This window comes from Acartia tonsa, chromosome 2 (genome assembly GCF_053477335.1).
Source record: "Acartia tonsa isolate MP-2025a chromosome 2, ASM5347733v1, whole genome shotgun sequence".
In the NCBI taxonomy this organism is placed as follows: domain Eukaryota; kingdom Metazoa; phylum Arthropoda; class Copepoda; order Calanoida; family Acartiidae; genus Acartia; species Acartia tonsa.
Genome location: NC_137261.1, coordinates 8407111 through 8434730, shown reverse-complemented (window position 1 = coordinate 8434730; position 27620 = coordinate 8407111). Strand labels below are relative to the sequence as shown.

The window sequence follows — 27620 nt, the reverse complement described above, 5'->3', positions numbered from 1 at the left end:
TCTGTTTCATTCTTCCTTTTCTCAAACTTTGATTTATAAGTTTGGACCAGATTTTTATTAGGCCATTTACCTACATCATGCGATGGGTGGTAAAGTAAGTTCCAAATAAGTACTACTTGTACTTTTGATAAATAGATAACAAGGACAATTATGTACATTTGTAATAACAAAGCAAAAAAACAAACAAACTAGTTTTGAAGTGAAGTTTTTCTATAGTTAAAGTTGGTTCTTGTATCCTAATATCTGTACGTTACTGTAATGAATAGTTCTGATAATTTATGTATCGATGATTCAAAAAACATTCAGGCACATTGTTGTGATTATTCAAAGGTTGTCAAAAACAAAACAAAATTTTAAGAACTGATTCAAAATCCAAGGATTCTTCTGAAAAAAACCTCTATTGTACAGAGATTGTGTACAGACTATAGCATTTTCATTTCTTTATTGTGAGTACAAACATAACAAATTTGGTAGTAATAACTCCGTCGATCCATCATTCAATATGTTTGGGAGGTTTGGAAAGTACAATAAGAAAACACAAATTTTGTTGGTTGTGCAAGGAGGGATGAGACACTAAAATCCACCTTCAATCTGACATTCGTTAACAGAAAATTTTTGAAGTGTAATATTGAATGATGATCATTTTGTACAAAGTTAGATTGTACAATTCTACCAATGATCTAACCGTCACAAGGAAAAGTTGTGTTAAATCATTTCATTCAATATAACCAACAAGATATTATTGTATAATAGGAATCTATCAACAACTTTTGAATAGAGAATAGAGGCAAGTTTTTTTTCTTCTGTTTTCAAGTGTCTTCATGTTCTAAAATATAAATATTTAGTGCATATAAAGAAAAAATTGTGATTTAAGTGAAAACTTCTTAGTTATTTGAAGGTTTAGTTAAAAAAACATACTTATAATTGCGTGAAAACACATTGGACTAAAATGATATTGCCCCTCCTAGTCTGTAATCCCATTAAATCTTGTTGTTGGTGTTAGATCAGGATTGGATTGTACAAAATAATGGCGTCTATATCTTGCCCCCAATAATCTTTCACTGGTAAAGTTAGACCAATAATTTTTATCGATAATAATCTTGTTTATCATAATTAGGGGTCCGGAGAAACAATTTATTGTTTATTATTGTATTGCTGTTGTTAAAATTACAAAAAGGCATAAAATATAATTCCTTTAAATAGGTATACAAATAGGTAAACCTACATATAGGTAAACCTACCTTAAGATAGATGTACTTAACTCTAAGTTTTTCCTAGGTTTCAGATGGAAAATGGTTTCCAGAGTTGAAATTTGTTTCAGTGTTCTAATCTGCATAGTTTCAGGTAAAATTGTTTTAACAATTATAAAACAGCTTCGCTTTTAACAAGAATATATCTAAAATTAGCTAAGGAGTTACAACTTATACCATTAATACAATCTTGATATTCGTAAATATATCAGAGGAGGTTTTATCAAATTTTTCTAAAATTAAAACAATAGTTTCTAAAGGGTTTTTAAAAGAGGATTTTATCTAAATTGCATATTTTTTTATATTTATATTTGGAATATTTTTTAGTAAAATTGTTTTGATGATTTGACTACCCACAGCCGATATAGCAATACATGCTTTTTTTTCTATATTCGTTGGCTTAACAACTTTGGGGACTTTGATTGGTCGGTTCATTAAGTTGAGTCACCAAACATTTCAACCACTAAGTATAATCTACGTATAAGGGGTTATTTTGTGTTTAATAATTAGGGTTGAACATTAATTTATTCGCCATTTTTTGTCCCTTAAAGTTTAGATCCCTGATAAATCCCCCCCCCCATCCTTGAATGTTACTTGTTGTGTGTCTTATGAATTTTAAGCTTCTATGTTTTTGTATGTTATTAACTAGGAATTATTATGGAATTAATAGGATCACTATATCATTAAATTTATGGGGCATAGTCCCTTTAGTGGCAACGACCCCTTTCACAGTAGCTTTCCTCCTATTTCTATCCCCATGCGAGGCCAATTGCCTAACCCTGCGAGGCAATCACCAAACCCACTATAACCTAACCTAACCTAAAATAACCTATCAAAAGTCTTTTAAAAAATACGACGAATCGCCCCTTAAGGGGCATTGTCACAAAAGGGAGTATACCCAATTTATGAAATAATGATTACAAGTATTCGGATTAGTCTTCATGAACTGATATAGAGCTTTAAAAAACCAAATTTAATTAATAAAAATATTTTTTTCTCATCAAGTATTAAATACCTTGAAGATGTATTCTGTCATACAGCTTTCAAACTTTATAACATATGCAAAACTTACTTCATGCTAGATTCATGGAGTGGGATATAGGTTCAGCTGTTTTGATCGACTTTAATCATGCGCTGTTTATGATAATCAAACTTGATAGTGTGTACATTGATTACTTTTACCCTTTAAATGGAAAATCTAGAGAAATATTTTGGAATACCAGTGTAGGACACCTGCCATACTCTGGTACTAGTGTAGGACACCTGTCATACTCTGGTACTAGCGTAGGACACCTGTCATACTCTGGTACTAGTGAAGGACAGTTGCCATGCTCAGACTAAGATAACTTGGGTTCGTAAAGAGGCTATGTTATGTGGAAATAAATTAACCCAAACAAATCTTGGAGCTCATATCACAAACAGTATATAGTCTTATATAAGAAACAAAAACCTGTAGGGTGTCAGAACTTTATAAGCAAAATATTAATTTGACAAACAAATTTACTTTATTTATGTAATGAATGATTGCTTAAATGCAAGATACTGTTTAAGGACATACTTAAGTTTTCAGGACTTGATTATGGCGATCTGCTTCTATTATAATTTTGTACCTTGTTGTCCTAGAAACTAATATTTCAAAAATCAGATGAACCGGATAAATATATCATACCAAAAAAAATCAGCATGTTTTAAATAGACGTACAGACTTTTTGGTAACGATTATAGAGTTGCTCTTTTCTAATTCTTACTAATACAAAGTTTAGAATCGATAGGACAATTTCGACATTCGTTATGTATTATACAATATCTAGCCATGTTCCAGATAGAAATACTTTCTATAAGGGCATTGAACATAAAAGTATGCACAAAGTGAATATTAAAAACATCCTCTTACAAAAGTTTATGTAATTTTAAGGTAAGGTTTAATCTTTTTATTTAAACATTTGAGATATAAAAAACTTTGTGAAATGCAGATTTTCTACAAAAATACTAGTACTTAAATTAATATTTATTTTAAACATAATTAGAAAGAATAGCTACTCTGTAAAGTGTATAGAGATGTTTTCACTCACTTTAAAACTTTGATCTATTTGTTCATAAAAAAAAGAGAAAAAAATCAACTTTTCTAGTTTGCTTCTACCTTAATAAATACAAAAGAGAATTATTTAACGCTTCTATAGGTATGTTTATCATTTTTCTAGGCTTAATATAACTATAATTACACCATTTTAAAGTTAGACATCATAACATATTAACACAATTATTGAATCGGTCTGTATTATTAAGCTGACAACTCTTAAAACAGCTGCATTTTATTATCCTATTATATAAAGTAGTAATCTTTTTTGTCTTCAGCTTAAGATTTCAACCATTACAGTACCTATTGAGTTCTGTGTTTTATGGATGCTTCTTATAGGACCCTGGATAGTTTTGGAATTTTGAAAAAAACATCAATTTATATTTTACACTGCTATGCATTGTTCTTGTTCTTGTTTCTAAAAAATATTTTTATAATTAAAAAGAGAATTATTTAATGCTTCTATAGGTATGTTAATCATTTTTCTAGTCTAAATATAACTATAATTTCAGCATTTTTTAAACATCATTATATTCAAGTTATTGTAATTTTTAAATAAAATATCAATATCAAGAACTATTGGAACAATATTTACCATGCAAAACAAGGTGTTATAACGTGTAGGATCCCTCACAATATCTATCTGTCTGTCTATAATGCATTACACATATAATGCTAATAGAGAGTATGCTGTAAGAGTGTTCTTATAATGTGAACTTCTCATAATTGAATGGGCTTCCTGAAACCAGAGACCATAAAGTTGGCCTAGTCACTACAAGGGGGAGTGCAGGAGTATCCAGGGGGAGGTGCTTATAAAAGGGTAATTTTTTTAGGGATGGGGGTAATCACCCCCCTTAATATATTATGGGGGGTATAAACCCAGCCTTTTAAATTTTTTTTAATAGGAGTAAAGAAAATCCTTAAAACTTACAAATCTAGGAATCAAACTAGCACCCCAACCAATAATCGGTTCCATGCCAAATGTAGGAGTGGAAAAACATTGGAGGGACAAATACTTGAGTCCCAAATGACAGAGTGGAACAAACGCAGGAGTGGGACAAACGTTGGAGTGGACAAACGCAGGATTTTTGGGACAAACATCGGAGTGGACAAACACAGGAGTCCCAAACTTTTTTTTAAATTTAGAATTTTTTTATACAAACACAGCCCCGCCTACCTTCGTCCCGTTACTTTTCTTAGTTAGTTTAGGTTAGGATATAGGCTAGGGGGCCGAGCGCTGCAGCCATAGTCATTATTTTGTAGACAAGGGTATAAAAAATTTCAAAATTGTAATATTATTTAAATAGTAGACACTCCTAGGTTTTATTTAGGCAATGTCCACTCCAATGTTTTCCACTCCGACGTTTGTCCACCTTGATGTTTGTCCACTCTGACGTTTGTCCCATTCTTACGTTTGTCGACTCCGATGTTTGGGACTCCTGCATTTGTCCACTCCAACATTTGGGACTCCTATGTTTGACGTAGAACCCCAATAAGTAAATCTCAATAAAACTTGATAAAATTATGCAAAATATCAAAGTATTCAATTCCTGAATTTCAACCATCTATCTTGAATAGGAGTAGAGAAAATCATGAAAACTTGAAATGTAGGAATCGATATAGCTCACCCCAGTTTTTTGGCAAATCCTAATGAAACTTGATGAAAATATGGAGTATTGATAGAGAGACAGAATATTCAATCCATGAAAATTTCAGTCTTCTATCTTTTATAGAAGCCGAGAAAATCTCGTTTTCCCCTTTCTGTCTCAGACAGACAGACATACCAATGGACAGACATACAGATGAATGGACAGAGAATGGACAGAATTATAGAGTAGCTTCACTACTAAAAAACTAAATAGGATAATTGTTGTACACAAATTGATTTTAGTATGTTTTAAATGAGCTTACATAATCAAGGACGTCCAAGCTTTTTGATTTGCGGGGAAGGGGGGGGGGGGAAATTGAAATATCTAAATTTAGGCATCCCCATGTTCATTTTGTGGGGTAATCTTTATATAATAGAGGCAAGGACGTCAAAGCTATTTATATTTTTTTTTTTTGGGGGGGGGGGAGGGGAAGATTAAAAATTTTAAAATTATGGGGTTGCCCCAAATTAATCAATAACCCTTAACCCCCTAACCCCCCCCCCCCAATAGGACATCCCTTTACATAAAGTAATGATTATAAAGTTGCTAAGTGCCTTACTGCTACAAAAATCATCTTCCAACATTTAAGATTAATTCTAACACGCCTGAATTAACAAAAAGAGCTAACCATGGCGTGGATATACACATCCTAATTGTAAAAATGTTTTGCTTTTTAAAATAGTAAATCAATTTTTCAGGAATTGTTTTACTTTGTTTGTTTACTAGCAGCTGCGCTCCAAGCATCTAGGAGCTCTGTAATTAAAGGAGTAAGGAAATTAGTAAAATAGCCTTATACTTTACCGAAATCTTAAGCTACAGACAAAAAAGCTTTATATAATATGTATTAATTTGTAAAACTGCAAATGATAAAATATGACCTATTTTTTTCTCTTTAAAGATTCTCTTTAAACACCTCCCCCTTTTTATATAAAGATGCTAATTCCCCCCCAACCTTAAGAGGATATAAGCAGTAAAAAACCCCGCAGGGGGCACAATTTTCTAACACTTCTTTCTTATTTAGTCTTTTAAAAGGATTCAAAATGCATTGACATATATATATATTTTTTTAAACTTTTATTTTATACATCTTAATTGGAACTGATGATCTATTTTTATAGAGAAACATATGTATTCAATCAATAAAAAGTTTAAAATTAAGTGTGTATACATATAATAATTACTATATATAATAGGATAATGAAATGCAGCTGTTTTAAGGGTTGCCAGCTTAATAATACAGACCGATTCAATAATTGTGTTAATGTGTTAAGATGTCTAACTTTAAAATGTTGTAATTATAGTTATATTTAGCCTAGAAAAATGATAAACATACCTATAGAAGCGTTAAATAATTCTCTTTTTTATAATATAAATTTTTTTTAGAAACAAGAACAAGAACAATGCATAGCAGTGTAAAATATAAATTGATATTTTTTTCCAAAATTGAATTCCCTCTGGTGATGTTATAAATAAAATACCAAAAGTAAAATATAGGTGGATGTTATATGAATATATAAAGCTTCTTTACAGCCAAAAAAATTGGGGAAAAAAATATTACTTATGGAGCAACAACAAAAGTGGGTTTAACACAAAACCTCGATTTTTTAGTCAGCTGTTCTATAAACAACCAAGTCATTACCTGTATATTATAAAGCAATGTCAGGCAATTAAAATGAGGTATTAAGCACTTTCTAACTCCAAAAATTGATTCTTCTAGAGCAAAAATTAGTTTAGCATTTTTGGTGACTCAAATTTGAAATTTGATTTGAAGCAAGAGAAAAATATTAAAAACACATACTTTTTTCTATCTAAGAGGCAAATTAGTGGTATCAATATATTCGCAAATGTCTTATATACAGTTTAATACACTTTTAAGTCCATTATTTTTGGGCTTTGAGTGAACGTCTAATAAGATTGATTTTATCTCAAATATTATTTATTTTAAATTTTGAACAACTTTGCTTTTATAAAGTTCTTCATAAAACCACTCCTGAAGGGAGTTAAAAAATGGCCATTTTTAACACTTGCTTTGCAAAGGTCACGAAAATTCAGCCTAAAATAAATCATACATAGAGAGGTTTTAAGAAGGACTTCATTAAAGCAAAGTTGTTCAAAATTTAAAATAAATAATATTTGCTTTTCTTGTCATGATTATGCGGCAACTCCTAGTGGGTGAAAATTGAACTTGAAATTTTCAAATCTAATTTTCTCAAAAAGCCCCCGCTGAAATATTTTGGTTTTACCTGGAATCATCATGGTTTTATGTCTATTTTCATCCTACATAGGTCCCAGGGCTCGGCACTTACTTTTGTCTTGATTCAATTCTAGCCCACAGTGGCATGGATGGAGTATTATCATTACCATGTTTAAATTTAGTATTTTCATATTGTAGATGGTAAATAAAGTAAGGGCATAGTAATGATCTATAACACGGATTTAGATAAAAAGAAAAATTGATTGACTTTTTCCTCTTCTGAATTTTAGCTCTAAAACATCTATTTTTGCTTCTTTTTGTTGTAATTTAATGAGCAAAGCTACACTATAAGTGTTCGTGTCTGTCTTTTTGTATTGTTAAGATCTGAAATATATAATTACAGTGCATATAATGCCCCTTTCTTAACTTTTCCTTCTTAAGGAGTTTATTACTTAGTTGTCATAGCAATTTTTATTTAATATCCTCCCCCTTTGTACGCGTATAACATTTACATAACATAAGTATATACAGGTATGTATGAATATGGTTTTTATGGACCTTGTTATGGGCCTTCATATAAACACAAATATTTATTCCACTCCACATTTTCACCATAATATTTACATAAGGATAATTTAGGACACTTTAGTTGTATTAGGAAAGTAACTTTTATAATACTCTTTCATATATCCTATTATATAAAGTAGTAAGCGTTTTTTGTCTGTGCTGAAGGATCTCGCTAACCGCTGAACCGATATGGTTCTCCTTTTCTATGAAGCTTCTTGTAGGTCCTGAGAAGGTTTTAAACTATTTTTGGGAAGGGTGTCTCCACCCCTATCCCCCCCCCCCACAAAAATATTTTTTTTTACTCTTTTGAAACTCAAATTTAAAATGGGTTGTGGTCGACTTTTCCCCCTCCTACCTTAAGTGCCGCTAGAGGCTTCTAGGGGCGTAGCCGCTAGTATTGTACATAGTAAGGTTTATTTTGTATGTAGCTTAAGATTTTAATAACCACAGAACCGATTAAAAACTTCATGTCATGGAAGCTTCTTAATAGTCTCTGGGTGGTTTTAATCTCTCTATTTTTAAATCTAAGTTTGTTTCAGGCTATTTTCCTTTTTCCTCACTAAATAAAAGCTTCTAGTTGATAGACGTGCGTGTTGTAATCTGTCAAATGCTTTGTTTTAGTCGAACTGAATAAAATTGTCATTAAAGAAGAATTTTGCCAGTTGTTCAATTGTTTCGTCAAGTTCAAAAAGAATGCAAAACGAATATTTTCTGATATTTGTTATTTGTTGAAAGATTGAGGAAACTTTTGTGTCTTGTCGTGTTGGCCAATTTTTCAAACTATATAATTTTCTTTAGTTACAGGGTGATCATTTTTTCTAGTGCCATATTTCAGATTTTGGGAATAGTCCCTTTCGTAACATCGCCCCATAAGGGGCGATTCGTCGTATTTTTAAAATGGCTTTTTATAGGTTATTTTAGGTTAGTTTAGGTTATATTTGGTTAGGTGATTGCCCCACAGGGTTAGGTAATTGGCCCCGCAGGGTTAGAGTCCCCCGCAAGAGCTAGAAATAGGAGAAAAGCTACTGTGAGAAATACGAAGGTACGATGTTACGAAAGGGACTATACCCCAGATTTTTTACAGTTTCACACTTAAAGGTTGTATTTTATTTGTTAGATTTGTTGTAAGGACAATTTTTTCATACTATATGATTTATTAGTTGCTTCGTCCTTAGCGCCTAGGGAAGGGTGGGGGAGGTAAGAAAAAAGCCTAATACTTAGTTGATATTGGTTTCAGGTTGTCTTTGAAACTACAATTGTCTGGTTGTGGCAGTTTTATTCTTGATTTATTAATTGTTTTAGCCTTGATAAGTCTAAGAAAATGCAATTTTTTAGTTTGTAACTGTATCTTTTTTTTTTATCTAATAACATTGGTTTTTCATTCAAAAAATATTATTATATTTTTTTTTACAATGTCTTAAATCTGAAAACACTCTGTATATTTATTAATGTGAAACGGAAAAAGGATTTGTGTAGACTTTCCGCCTTTTGATCCAGCTTAAATAAACATTCTTTCTTCACCCGGCCTGTAATATTTGACCAAATATCTGGGAATATATCTTCAATAAACTACATTCATTCACTGTCAACATTTCTGCCATTTTTCTCCATTTATAATTTCACATGTTTACCATATGAGAAGAGGGAGAAAGTCAATAAAAAATTAGCCATGAGACACGTGTCATAAATATGAGGGAGATGAGAGGAGAAGTGGGAAAGAAAACCCTAAAAAAGAGATAGATAATCACTCATTTTATGACGTCACATGGCTAATTTTTGAGTGACTTTCTCCCTCTACCTATGAACAATCTAAATAACTCGTGGGTAGGTGTCAAGTTCGAGTCTAGTTTACATTGCGACATACTAGAGACGCTAAAAAAATACCTCCTGTTTCTATGTCTGGCACGTAGCAGTCTAATAAGCAGAGTAGAGGATCATCATGTTCTCTAACCAAACGCAACTTATTATCATGCAAAATTATATCTTCCAGACAAAGGTTGTGTAATCGAGTTGGTTGATTGTCTGTTGGATGTTGTTTATCCAAATATCTTATAGTGGGCATCAGAGTATTGTGTCCCTTTGCAACCGGATGATGCCCTTCTTCTTTATATGATTTCTTGAAATCGAAGGAAAAACACTTTTTTCTACACTTTGTCTGTGTCTAACGTCACTAATTAGGTTGTTTTGTTAAAAAAGTTTCTCTAACCATATATATATTTTTTTTGAAAAAGCTGTTTGATGGCTTTACCTCACAGTTATGGAATCTCGACCACAAAGATTTTTTTTATCCGATCTTGACAAGTGAGGTATTTTTGGAAAGAGGAATGTACATAGAAAATGCCTATGTAAATTAGAAAATCCGCAGAAATCATATTTGCAAGTTATTTGCAAAAATCTGCAATTTTAATTTGCAAAATTAATTTCATGCCTTAAATGACTTATTTAGAAAAAATCTTTTTATGAAATGTGTTTATCTTTAAGTTTAGAACATACGTAAGGCAAAAAAATTTTCTTTATTGTTACATATAACCTTTTATTTTCATATTAATTCTAAGATAATATTGGATTATTTTAGAATTAATATGAAAATAAAAGGTTATATGTTAAAATGAACATACAAACAATCTGTTAACAATTATAGAGTTGCTAAATCGTACCTACCCACTACAGGAATCACAATGCTTTTAAAAATGCTTTTTAAAGTTTGTGTGTTTAGAAAATTTGTAAAGAAAATAATTATTAAACTTAACTATACTTTGGTAAAGAAATTACTATAATTGGAAAAGTTGTTGTATTAGACGTTTATGCATATTGTTGAATGTTATTAAAGTTACTAATCCTTATAATAAAGTAAGAGGGTCTCTGTATGTGTGTGTTTGTACCGAAGGATCTCGCTAACCAATGAACAGATATGGCATAGTTCTTGGGAAGGTTCATAACTATTTTTGGAGGGGTAACACCACCCTCCTTCAAGATAAATCACCTGTAAAAAAGAAATTAACCTTCCCATTTTTTTACTTATTCTATTTAAACTAAATAACTATCCTCCCTCTTCCTTAAGTGCACCTTGATTCTTGATGAAGAAAACAATTAGTTGTGGTGCTTCTTGGGAAGCTTCATACATATCTAATTGGTTTAAAGCTATTTTTTGAAGAACAACCATACAACAATTGAATTTGTCGCATAATTATTAATCAAGCGAGCCTTAATTAATTTGAATTTGTAAATTTATCTTAATTTGGATACAGTTAATATGAAGAAATATTGGTATTCTTGTAAGAACACCATAATAAGTTGCATGCTTTAAAACATATTATTTACTTGTTGACTAATATTTTTATAAGAACTACAGCTTTTGTTTATTTTATTTAGTAGGGTATGTTCGTCTGTCTGTAATTTGTTATGTAAAAGAATAGAGGGGGTACAAGCTATTTGTAACTCTATCCAAGGAGTGGGGACCCTGGTCAGACTTTTAATTTGGTCTTTGAATATCAGCCAATGGCGTCGGAAATATTAACATTCAGTAAGTTAACAAAACTTATATCATTAGAATTCTGATGGTGTCTGTATGTGGTTGTTTCTTTGCTGTGTTACTTATGAACTTTACTATTCTTGTTATTCCAATATTTCATTTGAATGTTCAATAACGACAAAATATTTTTCAAATTAAATTTTCAAATTAACATAGTAGCGCAGAAACTCTTTAACTACGGTTAGTCTAACAGATTCAAAAACCTTTTAGGCACAATAGTATTTATTTTTTTTAGATAGTATCTTAATTTTCTACAGAACTATTGGATAAATTTGTTCTTGTTTCTAAGGAATAAGACATTTGCCTATAAATACAGTATGACCCTCGAAAAAGTATTTTTAAGCATCTGCAGCCCTTATTTCTCAATGAATTATTAAAAAATGCATATGTCCTTGTTCTCTATAGTATTCCACGTAAGTAGATATAAAAATATTTTTTTTACCTCCATTAACACTGGAGATTTTTAGTGCTAAAGTTTTGAAAAAGTGACTGAGGAAAAAGTAACTTTTAACATGAAACGACTTTTTTAGCAAAATTAAGCTAGAAATCCTTTTATTTTTGTTACTAGCAGAAACTTTATACAAAAATGAAATAAAAAATTTAGTTTTTGAGTAAAAAGCATTTTTTTACACATATTTTTTGAGTCTTTTTAGTTTAATGATATTTTGAAAAACTTACTTATTAGGCAAAATTGTTTAAGATTAAAAAACCAAATAAATCTCTATGAATATAGCAGGAAAATTGTTTTTGTTTCACAATCCTAACTTTAATAACAAAAAAGTTATAAAGAAAATAAAAATAAACATAATGATTTTTTAGTCTAAAAAGCTTAGTTTACCCCCTATTAAATAATTGAGATGTCAGAAAAGTAGGCGGAGCAACTGTCATAATTAATCCTTTTCTATAAATAAGGGTTAATAAATAACCTAAAATTTGCAAATAATCAATTCATTCAGTAGTATTTTTTGCCATTAAAAATTCATATTTTTTGGTGGAATAAAAAAGAAATAATTAGTTAACTTGTTTTTCTTTGTGTCTCATTATTCAGTTGCCAGAAAAAAATAATATAACCATCCAAAAAATAAGAGAAACAAAAAAAAATTCTTTTTCTCAGTCACTTTTTCAAAACTTTAGCTCTAAAAATCTCCGGTGTTAATGGAGGTAAAAAAAATATTTTTATATCTACTTACGTGGAATACTATGGAGAACAAGGACATATGCATTTTTTAATAATTCATTGAGAAATAAGGGCTGCAGATGCTTAAAAATACTTTTTCGAGGGTCATGCTGTACATGTACACCTAATTGAATTAATTAGTGGAACCGTTTGAACACTTTTACTTTGTATAGACTTATCATATTTTTAAGCCAACAAATTGGATAACGTGTAATGAAATTTGGCGTTTAGTATAACTAACAACACTGTTCCCTTATTTCCTGAGTTTGAATCAACTTCATTTGTGTGTTTTCCAAATAAACACAGGGATCTAAAGGGATAAGACAATGGCTTATAAATTGATGTACATCCTCAATGATGATACACTTAAGTACCCCTTATGTAGATCACAATTAGTGTTTGAAACGTTTGGACACTTAAATTAAAAAACTAGCTAAACAAAATTTATTAAAAGTTCTATAGTTGTTAAGCTAACGAATAAGAAAGAAACTTTTGGGGACTAGTGTAATAAACAGTCCAATGTCCCCTCTATACCTGATACAAACCACTAGCAACTGTACATACAGCAAGTAACATTTAACATTAAAGTTTGTTTGTTAGTTGTCCAAATTGTTTGTACTAGACAAAGATACAAATTCTTCAAACATTTTCTCAAAACAGTAAAAATTGTGTAAAATTTCTTATATTTGTTTGTTTGACAGTCTGATTGATTTAGCTTCGTTTGTTTTCAATATTCAATAAACTGACCAAGCTTTATTCAATTCACTTAGAAGAGGTCACTTAGAATTTATAATGAAGATTTTTTCATTGAAATACATTTTGTTATGAAGCAGCAGTAGTTACTAATTTTAGAGTTAAGGTTGAGCATTTAATATTTGGAAAGATTGTAATAGCTATTTTTCAAATATTTGCTCTTTGTTGTATTGTATGGACAATAACTGAGTATAGCAATTATAAAGAGACTTGAAGCAGTATTACATCTTTACTAAAAGCAAATAATTCTTTGTAATATTTGAAAATCGCAGCTGATATTTAAATATATGTTGTTCATTAGTCAATCAGTACGACTATTTGTCTGCCCTTTTCTTTGAACATGAAAAGCTTCCCTGAAAATTACGAAATTAAACGTCAAGGCTGACTACATACGGTAGTAGAAGAAAAACTTATTTACAGATTAAAGAATGGCAAAACTTACGATGTGAGTTTTATAATAGGGGAAAACATTGTTATTTGAATCTTAATATGAACTTTTGGGCATCTTTTAAAAGTTCCAGCCGAGAGATACTATATTACAGAGAGAAAGACGGACGGACAATGACATTCTGAATTATTAAGTAGCTTTGCAATTAAAATGATAATAAGTTATTTATATATTTATATTTAATTCTAGGTATTCTTTTAAACTAAAACATGAAAAATAAAGAGATTCCCTTGATGAAATCTTGTAAAGGCAGTTAAAGCCAACATTTGATTGTCATTTTCATTTCCAGATTATCACAATCATACTTTACTAAGAAAATGCACATTATATGTTTATAAGTAGTGCAGCAATCTATAATACAAAGTAGAACGATGTCTGTCTGTCTGAAGCTCAAGATCTCAGTAATCACTGAACCGATTGGGCTCTACTCTTCAGGGAATATACCTATTGGTCCTGTGATGGTTTTAAGTTATTTTCTTGGGGGGTGGGACACCCCCAACCCCCCTTAAAAGATGAATCCTCCCCTCCCTTTTCAGATTTTTTTCTTTTTAAATCTAAAATACGAAAATTCGGGTTGATCTAACCCCTTGGGACAAAGCCTCTAGAGGCTAGGGGCGAAGCAGATAGTGTAATATAAAGGGAAAATAATAATAATACATTTGATATATTCAGCATATCTAATTTTTATGAAATTTATGTTTTAATTTCTAAAATCCTATCTAACATTGGAGTTTTAGTCTAATTTAGAACGATCTTGTTAAGCTATAAAAAGAATAAAATTAATTACAAATGGCAAAAAATAATAAATTCTTATCACATCCATCGATTCCAAACATTTGAAACAACTGGACATTAGATGTAATTTCATTTAAGTTATAAGTTTTAGATTTCTTTATTAAAAATGTATATCCTGAATTTCCAATTAAATGTGTGATTTCGCAACCAAACCTTTGATTATTACCTTTTCAAAATAGAAGGCCCAACTGTGCATAGTAACGTTTTGATTAATCCCCATCTAAATGTCCTGCATCTGTCATTTCGGTAAAAAGAGCAAATTATTAAAAACAGGCTAAAATTTGAACCCACAATCTAAATGTCAACATGTGCGGAAATGCGCTGCGTATAGTATTACCCTACTTACTGTTTTAGAAACTAAAAAGGATAGTTAAGATTTGCTTTAAAAAAGAAGACCATTTGACTTTTTTCTCTCTAAAAATGACGTGTGGCACAAAAAAACTATAATCATATTCATATCAAATTTGAATTTTGCAAAAAAAGTACTACGTGTACTGGAAATCATAAAGAAAGGTTACAGGGTTACAGGAATAGGACAATTGAAGACATATTTAAATATCCTGTTAAATAGAAAGGAATTATAATGTATCTTTTTATTGCCTTTAATACTTACCTTTATATTGTACAACCATTCTTCAGACTAAAGTCTCAACTTGTGTATGAAAATTATATTGATGCTTTTAATAAGTCAAGGCATTACACTTACTCTTACTGATAATGTCTTGCATATTGTGTACTAGAAGTGTGTACAGTTTTTTTATCGTCTTTCATTTATCTATCCATGTATTCATGGCAAGTATCATAAATTTGTTACATTATCTGTGCCCAATTTTCAGTGCATTAATGTCTTTTTTATTCACCCTTTTATTTCCACAATAATACTCTATTTAGAATATTTAATTATTTTAAGCTTTACAATATAAAATAAAGATGCTTTGTTTATTCCCGCTTTGCCTCCGATTTATCAACCAATTGAATGTATATTTGATGTTACTGCCCTATTCATACATTCTATACGTTAATCTTTCTACATCTTAAGGATTTAATATATGATAATCGGTTATTTGACCTTTTTGTTACAAATTACAGAGTTGCTTTGCATCTATATAAGAAAACTATAAAATTGATTATTTTACGGGATGAAAAAGCATTTTTTTGTCAAAGAAATAGTATTGAAACAACAAAAAATGCTTTTACATATGATAAAGCTGATATTTTTTTTACTATAATTAATGTTTTTTTTTTAAAGGAACCTCATAAAACTAATAGGATACAAAGTCATAATAAATTATTTTTTAGTTAATTTTTGCAAAATATAAAACTGAAATTTATTTTGTTGACTTGACATCTCTGAATAGAAAAAATAGTAGAGATGGAACAGTAGAATAGTTATTTATCGCATGGTATTATAGACAGCTTTATGCGGATATTTTTCCAGTTTTGTTAGACCTGAGGGGTCGAACTTATTTATTTTTATTCTAATTTTCTATAATACGAGGCTGTACATGAATTTTCAGTATGGCTGAGAACCGGTTCTAATGCAGCGGATATTAACCGGTTTCGAAGCTATAAAGTAAAGATTGAAATATTAACGATGATATCATTTATCACTATAAGAGTTATGATCATGATATCGACTATAAAAAGTATTTTACAGACCAATTGATAGAAGTGTAAAATATCATTTATATAAAACTTGAAAATTGTCTTTTCTAAAGATTAAGGTTAAACATAAAATAGTTATGAAGTTGGCTGAATCTGATTTTCCCATTTTATAGGAGATTTTAATAGGTCCCTGATTGGTTTTATGCTATTTAGATTTTATATCTGAGTATTGTTTAAGGCTATTTTCCTACTTTCAGTACTTCTTAGAATACAGAGCTCCTCTATGCTGAGAGGCATCCGCTTGTTTAAACAAAGAAAGAAAGAAACAGAAAAAAAAGAAAAAATCAAAATCAAATATCTTGTGAAATACTTACAAATTTAAAAACAAATAAAATCTATTTCAATATTTTTCCACGGAAAAGCAAAAACTAAAAAAAAAGAAATAAAAAGATATTAAAAAACGGAAATATAAAATTTTAGTTTTGCCCCTCTAAGACTCATTAGTGCATTACAGAAAAAAAAACAGAATGGCAGACAGACACAAACACATTAATAGAGTAGCTTTGCTACTAAAAATGAAATTATTTGTCAAGAAGTGAAATCCAATATTTAGTTATAAGATTGAGAAATCTGTTCTCAGATATTTGTCTGCCCTAAAATTAAAACAACTTTAGTTCAATAGAAACTAAAGTGTTTAGATTAAATAACAAAAACTTTTGATTAGTTATCATTAAAAAAACATTCCAATTGTGCACCTATTATTTCATGTCTTTTTTACCGTTTTTGAAAATAAACAACTTTGCTTTTAAAAATCAAAGCACATATTGCATAAGAAAATTTTTTAAAGCATACCTAAAATGTTAAACAAAATAATTCCTTCTGTAGATTATTGGTTTAAAGAATGAACACTGTTTGTTTGAACCCAACAATCAATTTTAGAAGAAAAGTTTGTTAGTAATAGTTTTTGTTTTTTTAAGAGTATTTTTTACTTTAATGATGTACTTCAGTACCTTATAAGTACAATCAAAATACCAATACATGATCATAATCTGTCTGAACTCCATAAAATAAAGTAAAAGGTGGATAGTTTTACTTAGCAAAAAGTCATAAATTTGAAAGTCATCCACTTAGTAAAATATTTTTAACTGCAATAAATCAGCGCTTTCTTTTTATGTAAAAAACCATTTTGCATCATATGATGTATTTCAACGCAGATATATAAAAAATTTGTAGGAAAAGAAGAAAAAACAAAGAAAGTTTGAGTTTAAAAAATATTCTTTTTGCAGATTATGTTGGGACTAGGATTGATATTGTGCTAAATTGTTTGCATATCTCTACTTTATGGTCCTTAAAAAAAGAAAATGAGGAAAAATATTTCTTAGATAGAGGAACAATTATGTTTAGTTCTCATAGATATTTGTCTTATTTTACATAATTTTACATATTTAAGACAAGGAAGAGGTATTAAGAGCCTACACAAAATAAAATATTTCATCTTAAAAAGTAATAGAATCTTGCTAAAATCGATTCATTATTATTTGGATGTTGCACAGATAACTAAAATAAAGATATTCCCCATCTATCCCCTTTAACCAATTCCCTCTACTCCCACTGGATGAACGAACAGACCAATAAACGAGGTCTATATTAGCAATTAAAATTGACGACAAATTTTGCTCTGTCAATGTATCCATTCTTGCTATTGTAATCCTTGGATTTCTAAATAATAAAATAGATGCTTCAAAACTAATATTGTAAATCATTAACAAGTTTTCAATTCAACGTCAAAGGGTTTGGGTATAGGGGTGCTTACCCAACTTAAATCCCTCATTTATCCCCCTTAAAAATTTAAACACCTCATTTTATCACCCTTAAAATAAAAAATGTAATTGCCCCCCGCAAACCCACATTTAGCCCCCTCAAACTTAACGCCAAGACGTCCCTGATTCCGTTATGAAGAAATTAATTTTTTAAAAGTTTTAAAACCAATATCTTATCTTTTTATTCTTTATTCTAATGCCTCAAATTTTAAAATGAAAAGAGAGTGAAAACAGTTATAAACTTTGTTTTTCAAATGCAGAATTAGAAGGGTGTTGTTGAAAGTAACAGGATAAAGAGAGAGAGAGAGATGAATGCAAGTGATACTTCCAGATTCCCTTTCATCTCATAAATGTTTTTACAAAAAAAAATACTTGCCTAATCTGTTTTCTTATATAGAACTAGCGGCTACGCCCCTAGAGGCCTCTAGTGGCACTTTAAATATTTGGTTAAAAAAAAATAATACGATACCTTGCAATGTTTCTAAGGAGTCTCTATCAATATTCTACGATACTTTGCAATGTTACGTAGGAGTCTCTATTCGAGAGAAAAAAAAATTCGATTTATTGTGATTTCTCTTGGGAGGGTGGTGGTACCCTCCCCCAAAATAGTTAAAAGCCTTCCCGGGAACTATGAGAAGGTACCCTGTTAAGGAGAACCCGATCGGTTCAGCGGTTAGCGAGATCCTTCGGTACAGACACACAAACACACACAGACATCCTGTTACTTTAGTATAAGGATAATGTAAGGAAGTTACAATAAAAAAATTTATTTTAAATTGTTTATTAAGAACATTATATCACAATTTCTTAGATCCGCCTTGAAGTAATATCTATTTTAGAGGCTAGCCTAAGAAATTTATTTAGGATTTACCCAAAGTTTAAATTTTAACTTTCATATTTTTTATTTAAGTGTATTACTTACTAGCGCCTACGCCCCTAGAGGCCTGTAGGGGCGCTTGCGTGTTATAAACAAAAGATTTATAAACCTTTTCAGGACCTATAAAAAGCTAAACTGTAAAGGAGATCCATATAGGTTCAGCAGTTAGCTATTTTATCACCTTTATTTTTAAAAATGTATTTGCCAGTATTTGTTAAACAAATGCAAATATTAACCACTTCTTAGGTTTGTAAATGAAATGTAAATCAAAGTAATCAAGAGTTTTTTTTAGCTAATAAGTTATTTTTGCTAGTTGATAGTTGATTTACAATTCACATAAATGTGGCAACGGTATTTCATCATACTTTCACAGTTGGAACCAGTTGGAAGGAGGGAGAGAAAGAAAGATAGAGAGAGAGAGAAAGATGCATAATTTAGATTGATTGTTACATGAGCAAAGGAAAATAGAGCAAGGATTAATTATGGCAGTTACATTCAATATGAAGCCGTGCTGTGGCTGAGAACTTTTTTGCATGCATACTAACTAAATACTAAACTTATCTTTTTGAACTATGTGTAATTAATTATATAAATGCCTATACAGTGCTGCTTAATTGCATACATTGTAATTCTTAATATCTAAATTAAACTTAGACAAGTTTTCCTTGACAGATCTGTGTTCTTTTCACCTAAAAATCTAGATTTTAGCAACAAAAAAAAAACAGTGTCACACATAGGTTCTTGGATATTATTGACAATAAAAAAAGTGATAAAAACATTACCTCACATAAAAACACTTTTTTTTAAAGAGTATAGAATAAAATTAATTTTTTGACAAACAAAAAAACAAAAGCTACGTTGCATAATTTTAAATTGTTTATGATACTTTGAAATTTTTTAATGATTCCATAAATCCTTTATAGCAATTGTTCAGACTAATATTCTGCTTATCAAGTTCTTAACTCTACAAATGTTAATATTTGTTTTTCTTATTTTAGAGCTTCGTTTTTATGGAAGTTGTCACCCTTGTTTAATTCAGGCCTTGGAGGAAACTCTAGCAGTACAGAAAAGCTGACTCCAGTACTTCATGATGATGCTATAACAAAATTAAATGTTACAACACCTGAAGACAGCTTTGAGCCTTTTTTCAACTCTAGGTTTATTTACAATACAGCTCATTATCTAGTATTTCCCATCAAAGTGCCTAGTCGAGCACAGAACCCCCCTCCGTTTTTTTTGATTGATTTTATGTAATAACTAAAATCAATGTATATAGAATCAGTTTTTTATATACATTTCAAAATGATTGAATCCTGAAAAAATAGTATCCAATACAGTTTTAAGTTGAATTCCTTTATTATCAATTCTTAGTTTGTGAGATCTACCAAAATACTTAACACCTGTATGGAATCAAAAGATTCCTAGAAACCAGCATATTCTCCCTTTGTATTGATTGGAGAGAAAGGAGGCAGAAAAATAGCCAAAAACTATCCAAGAGCTATTTGAAACTTCTCTAGAACTCAATCGATTCGGTAATTAGCGAGATCTTGAGGGAAAAACAGAACAAACATATCATACAATTATTTTGGAGGGGGTAGAAAAAAATTACCAAAAACTTCTTTAAAGTGCACTAGAGGCTTCCACTTGCATAATTAGATATTTCAAAGTGCCGCAAGAGGCCTCTAGGGGCGTAGCTGTAAGTAAGTAGGTTGACTCAATGATAACCAAGCAATTAGTGTAAACTGTATTGTAAAAGAAATACCCTACCCCCACCTAGTGTGAATACAGAGATCTATGCTCCGGTTGGGGGCAAGGCCAAGATTGAGTGTCGGGTCGGAAATCTTGGAGAACACGCGGTGAGAATTTTTGTTTTTGTTGATAAAAGGAATCTTTAAAAGTAAACTGGGCAATTCTACTTTGAATAATAGGTTAATTATATTCATCAAACAGAACCTTATTTATAATAATAAAAGATTCTGTATCTATTCAGAAAAAAATCCGCATATTCATTTTATGAGAGGGTTTATATGGATAATATGAAATTCTACATTATTTGCTCAAACCTATTTCTTGATTTCAAAAATCCCCCCCCCCCACTCGCCTATATCTATTAGTAAAAAACATAACTTTTAGACCATATTTGGGTGGGTGTTGATTTTGGTTTTAAAAATCCTACAGGGTCCTATCCTTCGTGTTACTTTCCTTACTAACATTAGGCATCAAAAACACGTTTGTTGTGCTTCAAAAAGTTCATTTGTGGTTCAAAATGCAGGTATCGTGGATAAGAGGAGAAGATATGCATATACTTGCCATTGGTAGCATTACCTACACTGCGGACACAAGGTTCACCTCCATACACTCGCAAGATGATTCCAGGTAAAAAAAAAATGCAAACAGTGCTCAAAAACAGTATAGAGGTATTGGATGCTTATAAGATAGACAGAAAATGATGAGGGACAATTTTGTCACTTATAGTTTTATATTTATTTCTAAAAAAATGTAGAAGTTTAGATGTACAACCCAGCTTATTCTCGTTTGAAGCGACTTGACTGTGTCTATATTTCACACGCAAGTGGCTGATATTCAAAGACCCACTTTGGTAGAGTTACATATATCTCCTGCCCCGTCTATTCTTTTACTTTGGATATTGAAAGTTGGCAAATTTAATGTTAAAATATTTACACATGTTTGTGTTCATAATCGAACAATACCTAAAAATTTACAGGGTGAGTCAGAAAAAACTGAGTTTTTCGATTTTCAGAAACAACCAGAAGGAATACAGAAAAAATAATTATATGTCCTTGTTCTCTGTACAAAAGCACATCAAACTTGTAAAAGGTGTTTTTCATTATCTCTAAAAATGCGGCCTCTATGATAGGTGTATGGTGTCAAAAAATGCCTTGTGTGAAAAATGTTGATCAAGAAAAATTAAAATAACTCATCTATTTTGTATAAAAAAAATCTTAAAATTTTAATATTTATTTAGAAAAAGGTCTAAGAAAAGTACTTTGATGAGATTTAAAGGTGAAATGCTTTTTGGCTCCTCACCCAAGCATTTTTAGAATTCTGCAATTTGTCATTTTTTCATATTTCTTGATTGTGATGCATGTGGTTTGAAAGAATCTTCTATAATAACGTAGCTTATAGTAAAAAAAAACCTTTTTATTTGACAAAAAAATCTTTTAAGATAAAAAAGTTATCAAGGTTTGAATTTTTGAAATAAAATTGTCTTTTAGAAACCCTACCCTATTTAAATGAAGTTACCTATTATGATGGATTATAACACACAAGTATAATTTGTCAAAAGGAAGTGGAGATTTTGGAGATTAAATCCAGTCTTGCACCATAGAGGAAATTTAGGGGGAGGGGGGAGGAATTTAGGTAACAAGATGAAATATTTCCGGTCATGAGCTGGTTTTCCAGTCATGGGGTATTAAATCTTAACAATAGATTACAACAAAACGTTTGATTTATAATATGATAATTTAATTAAAATAAATTGTATTTGTAAGATGTTAAATATTTACAATTTGTTGAATAAAAATTTTAATAATCAAAAAATATGTTTGTTTATCTTTTTAGAATGGTAGATATTTTTTATTATAAATACATCTACCTAAACAGTACAAAACAATGGCCAAAAAAGTCATCACACACACTTTTAGAAATCTTTAAGCTCTAAAAAGCGCCGTTGTTTTCAGAGATATTCAAAAACACCTTTTCTAAGTTTAATGTATATTTTTATAGAGCACGTGAACCTTTAACTGTTTTTTCCAAATTCCTACTGGTTGTATCAGAAAATCGGAAAACTCAGTTTTTTCTGACTCACCCTGTATATTTGTTTCTATTCATTAATTTGAATAAAAATCCCTTTGCAGTTGCTGTATTTAACCTTCTCCTGAAAGCAAAATCCATGGGGTGTCAGCCTTTATGTAATACTAGCGTCTATGCCCCTAGTATCTAGAAGCTCTGTATTTTAGAGGGCAGATAAAGGCTAGGAAATAGCTTTAAACCATCCCAAGACTTATATATGAAAATAAAATAGCCTAAAATCAACATAGGACCTATGTGAAGCTAATCTAAAATAAAGAAACCGATTGGTTCAATGGTCATTGAGATCTTAAGCTCCAGACATAAAAAACTTACTACTTTATAATATAGGATAGGATAATCAACATGATGGATGTTGATTAATTGTCAGGAGGGTAGATACATCTCCTTACACCCCCCTTTTGCACTCTCCTGTGTTTGTTTAGGTGGATGCTAACAATATTCCCTGTGAAACCTAAGGATGCTGGGTCCTACGAATGCCAGATATCGACAGAACCAAAGAAAAGTAAAGTCTTCACTCTACACACAACAGGTTAACAAAATAATTTTATTATTTGTTACAAATATCAAACGCCTAACATAGTAGCTCTACATGCCTGGAAATGTGTAATCATTATTGTGACAGAATTTTTAACATTATCTTCCTAAACGAAAATCAGAAGTAAAAAAAAGTTGTCATTCGAAAACGATTAATATCCGCTGGATTAGAACCGATTCTGAGTCAGAATGAAAAAACACGTATCGTTTCGTATCAAAGGCAATTTTCTACGGATAATAAAAAATATTCATAATAACACCAGATTTCTTAGCCCGGGCATTCAGACCATCAGCGCTAACAAAAGTTATTCTTATAATTTTTCATTTTACTATCTACGGAAAGCTGTCTATTAAACGATGCTAAATGTCACTATTACTTTTTTTTTAGATACTATAAGTACGATTATGGGAGGAAGAGAGGTTTTTGTGAGAGAGGGCAGTTCTATTAATCTTACCTGCAATACACAAGGAAGTGTCAGGTATCTATTATTATATAGATAAATAGAAAGATAGATGCCTAAATAGATAAATAGTTAGTTTCCTAGGAATATTGCAAAAAAGACTTCCTATTAAAAAAAGCTGTATCTTATGATTTCGATAACTACTGATTTGCTTGAGAACTCCATTTTAGTGAAGCATCATATAGGTCCCTGGGTGGGTTTTGCCTATTTCATTTTAAGATTTAAGTCTTGGGATTGTTTTTAGCTTTTTTCAACCCTTCTCTACTCCCTTCGAATACAATGGACATAGGGTCGCAACCGCTTGTATAAAAAAAATAATAACATACATTTGTATGCAAGGATGTCATTGTCCAAGGCGGGGGGCAGAGAAAGGTTAAGATTATATTAGAATCCCCCCCCCCCTATTTTAATCCAAGACTCCCCATTTTACAAATCAAATGAATTTTGACACCCAGAAGGATAGACAGACATTATGACAAGATCCAGAAATCAATTGGACAATCAAAAAAGGGCAAATATAAACATATAAACATCTTACACCAGATTGTCATGTATTGTCATCCCTCCTACTTTTTCCCTGTCGTAATATACATTGAAATACACTTTAATGATTTATTTAAATGAGTATTTTATTCAGACCTGCAGATCATATTAACTGGTGGAGAAATGAAGTTTTATTAAACACAGCTTACAGAGGGGGAATAGCTATCAATACTGATAAGGTAATTTTATAGCTATCTTTCTATCTTCCATCCACCAAACCAAGAATTTATCTATTTATTTATAAACCCATAAATTTGTTCATCCATTCATAGATTTATATATTCATCTATCCACAAATTTATCTGTCTTTCCATAAAACCATTCATCTAAATATAATAAATTATCCATCCATTCATTTATTCATCAATCCATTCCTACATCTAACAACGTAACAATGCAATCTAGCCATCTATCAATCTAGCCATCTACAACTATCTATCTATAGGTGAGAGGGTGGAGTAACCTGTTAATCTATGGATCCTCTAACAAGGATTCTAGTAATTATACCTGTATCTATCTATCTATAGGTGAGAGGGTGGAGTAACCTGTTAATCTATGGATCCTCTAGCAAGGATTCTAGTAACTATACCTGTATCTATCTATCTATAGGTGAGGGGATGGAGTAACCTGTTAATCTATGGATCCTCTAGCAAGGATTCTGGTAATTATACCTGTGACCCCTCGAATTCCCTGCCTGTTCTAGTACAAGTGCATGTCTTATCAAGTAAGAATATTTTTTTTTTCAAATTTAATTTCAACCATTTCATAATATTGACATAAAGAAGCTTTATTGCTTTTAGTAAACTAATCAACTCTGTTTCAATTGGTTTGTGATTTATTCGATATATGTAAAAAAATTCTTAGAATAGAACTTTTTGTAAGGTAAAACAAGAAAATGAATGAAAAAAGGCACATAAAGTACATAAACAGTTATTGGAACATAAAGAGAAAATAATATTACCCTTCATTTTATGCTATACTTAATGTTTACTAGATATGTACATATTATGGGACCACAGAATTTGGTCTTGTTCTAGTATAGAAACCATTGCAAAAAATAATAAAATTATTACTTCAAACAGGGCATAATAATTATCACATAAATCTCCCGTCCTTGGGGCGCAGGCACTAGTTACAAAGAAACGGAACTGATATATAAGGCTTTTTATTATATGATCTTCTTTCGTTAAAATTACCTGGATTTAAAAGCAAGAAACTCAGTAACTGTACCCTTAAAACTAGTAAATCAATGAAATTGAATGTTTTACAAACCATTTTCCCTCTAATTTGTGTATTTGAGAAAAACTTACAATATTATGCTTCCCTCAAAGTCCAGAGTTTACTTTTATTGGTGGTACAAAATTCATCAGTATTTGAGTTAGGCACTGGTTTCTTTGTTGTAACTCGATATAATCCTATGGTTTCCCAATATGTAGGCTTGTATAGCAGATATTCAATGCAAAAAGAATTGCACTCTATTGCACTCATAAAAGAATCTGTGCTAAATTATTTGAGATTATCCATATTATAAACTATATTAAAACTTCCCTTTTCTGTTTATCTACACAAAGACACCAAAATCAAAAGAGAGAGAGAGAGAGAGAGAATTAAAAGGAGACAGTCAGAAAAAGATAAAATCAAAGAACACGATTATCACAAAGAAAAACGCATTGATAAATTTTAAGAAAGAAAGGGAGAAAAACAAGGAAAAAAAATAAATTCACCAAAGAGGAAGAAGCAACGATCTATTTAATCAGATGATAAAAGTAGTAATAATCATTATGTTGAAGTGAGCTTTTTGTGTCGACACCGACGGACCAACGGGCGTTAGGGCATACTTTAGCTATAGTTTAGTTCTAAATACTGATGAAAATATGACAAGATTGGTATTATCAGGGATCTTGAGGGAAAAGACAATGAATGATAAATTGATGTATACCTCAAAGTTAAGACCTAAATAAATTCCCTCGCCTGTAGATTAAAATTATTTGTTGTTTCGTTTGGACACTTCTAGTTTGAAGGAACCATTCCAGATTTAAAGTTTTTAGGACATCAATTGAGAATGGGTGATTGAAACTATGATTACTAGTAGTAATTTACAGTCGTTTGTCTCCATCCTCCCAGTGCTTTCTAGAAAATACTGGTTGGATTAATGATTATACAATTACATGTTGCCTTAGCCCTTAAAAATAAATTCTAAATATCCGTTTCCGCAGACAATTATTTCAGTTAGTTGTAATATATCGCTATATGTTTTTCAGAAGGAGATCTGGCCGCCTTCCAGACAGTGGCTGGACTCACTGGAGGATCCGCAGCCGGTCCAGCAGTACCTGTGCCCTGTGGCCACCAGGTTCTGGTCATTATCACCTGCCATCTTCTATTTTTATCACTGCATTTTGGACAATTGTTTAATTTGGTCCAATCAGATGGATAGAAATGATACAATATAGTGATTTTATAAACTATGATTTTTATAAGTGAATTTACAAACATGAAACCTTTGAAAAAACTGCAATTAAACAGCACAAAAAATAATAAGAATGTGTAACTTCAGTAAAAAAAAATTATGTTCAAATTAAAGGTAAAAGCATTATTGGTTATAGAAATGAATCATTAAATTATTTTTCTTCATGTTTCCTTCAACAAACAAGAGCTGAAATACATTAATATAACGCTGTATTATAATTTATTATATCTTACAAGAACAATTATGTGTATCAGTAGCTGAGTGTAAATTGAAATAATTTGGATAAATGAAATATATAATTTAGAGTTATAATCGAAAAAATAATAATTGCCAATTTATTATAAAAGTTGGACTATGTATAAATAGCTCAGAGAAAAAAAATATATATAAATAGGCAATAGGCTAAAGCGCTTTTGAAACGTCAATTTTAACCCTTTAGTTGGATTGGCTTGATAATTTCGAAAACTCTCTCTTCGAAAATAATGGGTTAGTCCAACTTTTTTTAACGTGAAATAAATTAATCCGCCCAATTCTAGGTTTGGTGGAATAGTATGGGTTGGAAATGATCTTTTACAAGTCGACTTTCTGTTTATTATGGATTGACTAAAAATCAGCTTTTTTGAAGCCTTTTTAAAATACAATTTTACCTACTGCTAGGTGCTATGATTCTTCGTGGGGAAATACTGGCCCTATAATGAATGATGAAAGATGTTCAACATATAATTTCATCTTCTTGTGATAGATAATTTGTGTTATTATCACAGCTCTAAGTTTTAAATTCCGCCAATTTATAGAAATTTACACCTAATTTTTTCATAAACAACGAATATCAATGCTATAGATATAAACTGGCTGCGTATTCATTATTTTTTTTAAAAATAAAAGTTTAGGGGTTATATGTACAAAATTGTAATTTTAGAAAATTGTTAAATAATTTATACTTTAATAATATCAAAATTTAACTGTTTTCTGCTAAAAAAACACATGTAATTATAGTATGTTATAATACTAAATTAATAGAAATAAAAGTACAATAC

General features: G+C 30.5%; 1 protein-coding gene across 1 annotated transcript; it reads left to right on the top strand.

Moving 5' to 3' along the window:
- Positions 1 to 1282: 1282 nt before the first annotated feature.
- Positions 1283 to 27620, top strand: LOC145312693 (lachesin-like). The gene is made up of 9 exons (XM_080151952.1): positions 1283 to 1344; positions 19784 to 19901; positions 20522 to 20600; positions 21017 to 21120; positions 23001 to 23107; positions 23501 to 23591; positions 24211 to 24295; positions 24726 to 24840; positions 26378 to 27620. Exons 1-9 carry the CDS (start codon positions 1293 to 1295, stop codon positions 26548 to 26550), a joined length of 924 nt encoding a protein of 307 aa, XP_080008078.1. The 5' UTR covers positions 1283 to 1292; the 3' UTR covers positions 26551 to 27620.

Bases quoted from the DNA above. Each gene is read 5' to 3' on its own strand.
- LOC145312693 (XM_080151952.1), top strand. From the start codon at position 1,293: ATGGTTTCCAGAGTTGAAATTTGTTTCAGTGTTCTAATCTGCATAGTT. The intron at 23,108-23,500 runs GTTAACAAAATA...CTTTTTTTTTAG, and splicing joins CTTCACTCTACACACAACAG to ATACTATAAGTACGATTATG. The intron at 24,296-24,725 runs GTAATTTTATAG...ATCTATCTATAG, and splicing joins TAGCTATCAATACTGATAAG to GTGAGGGGATGGAGTAACCT.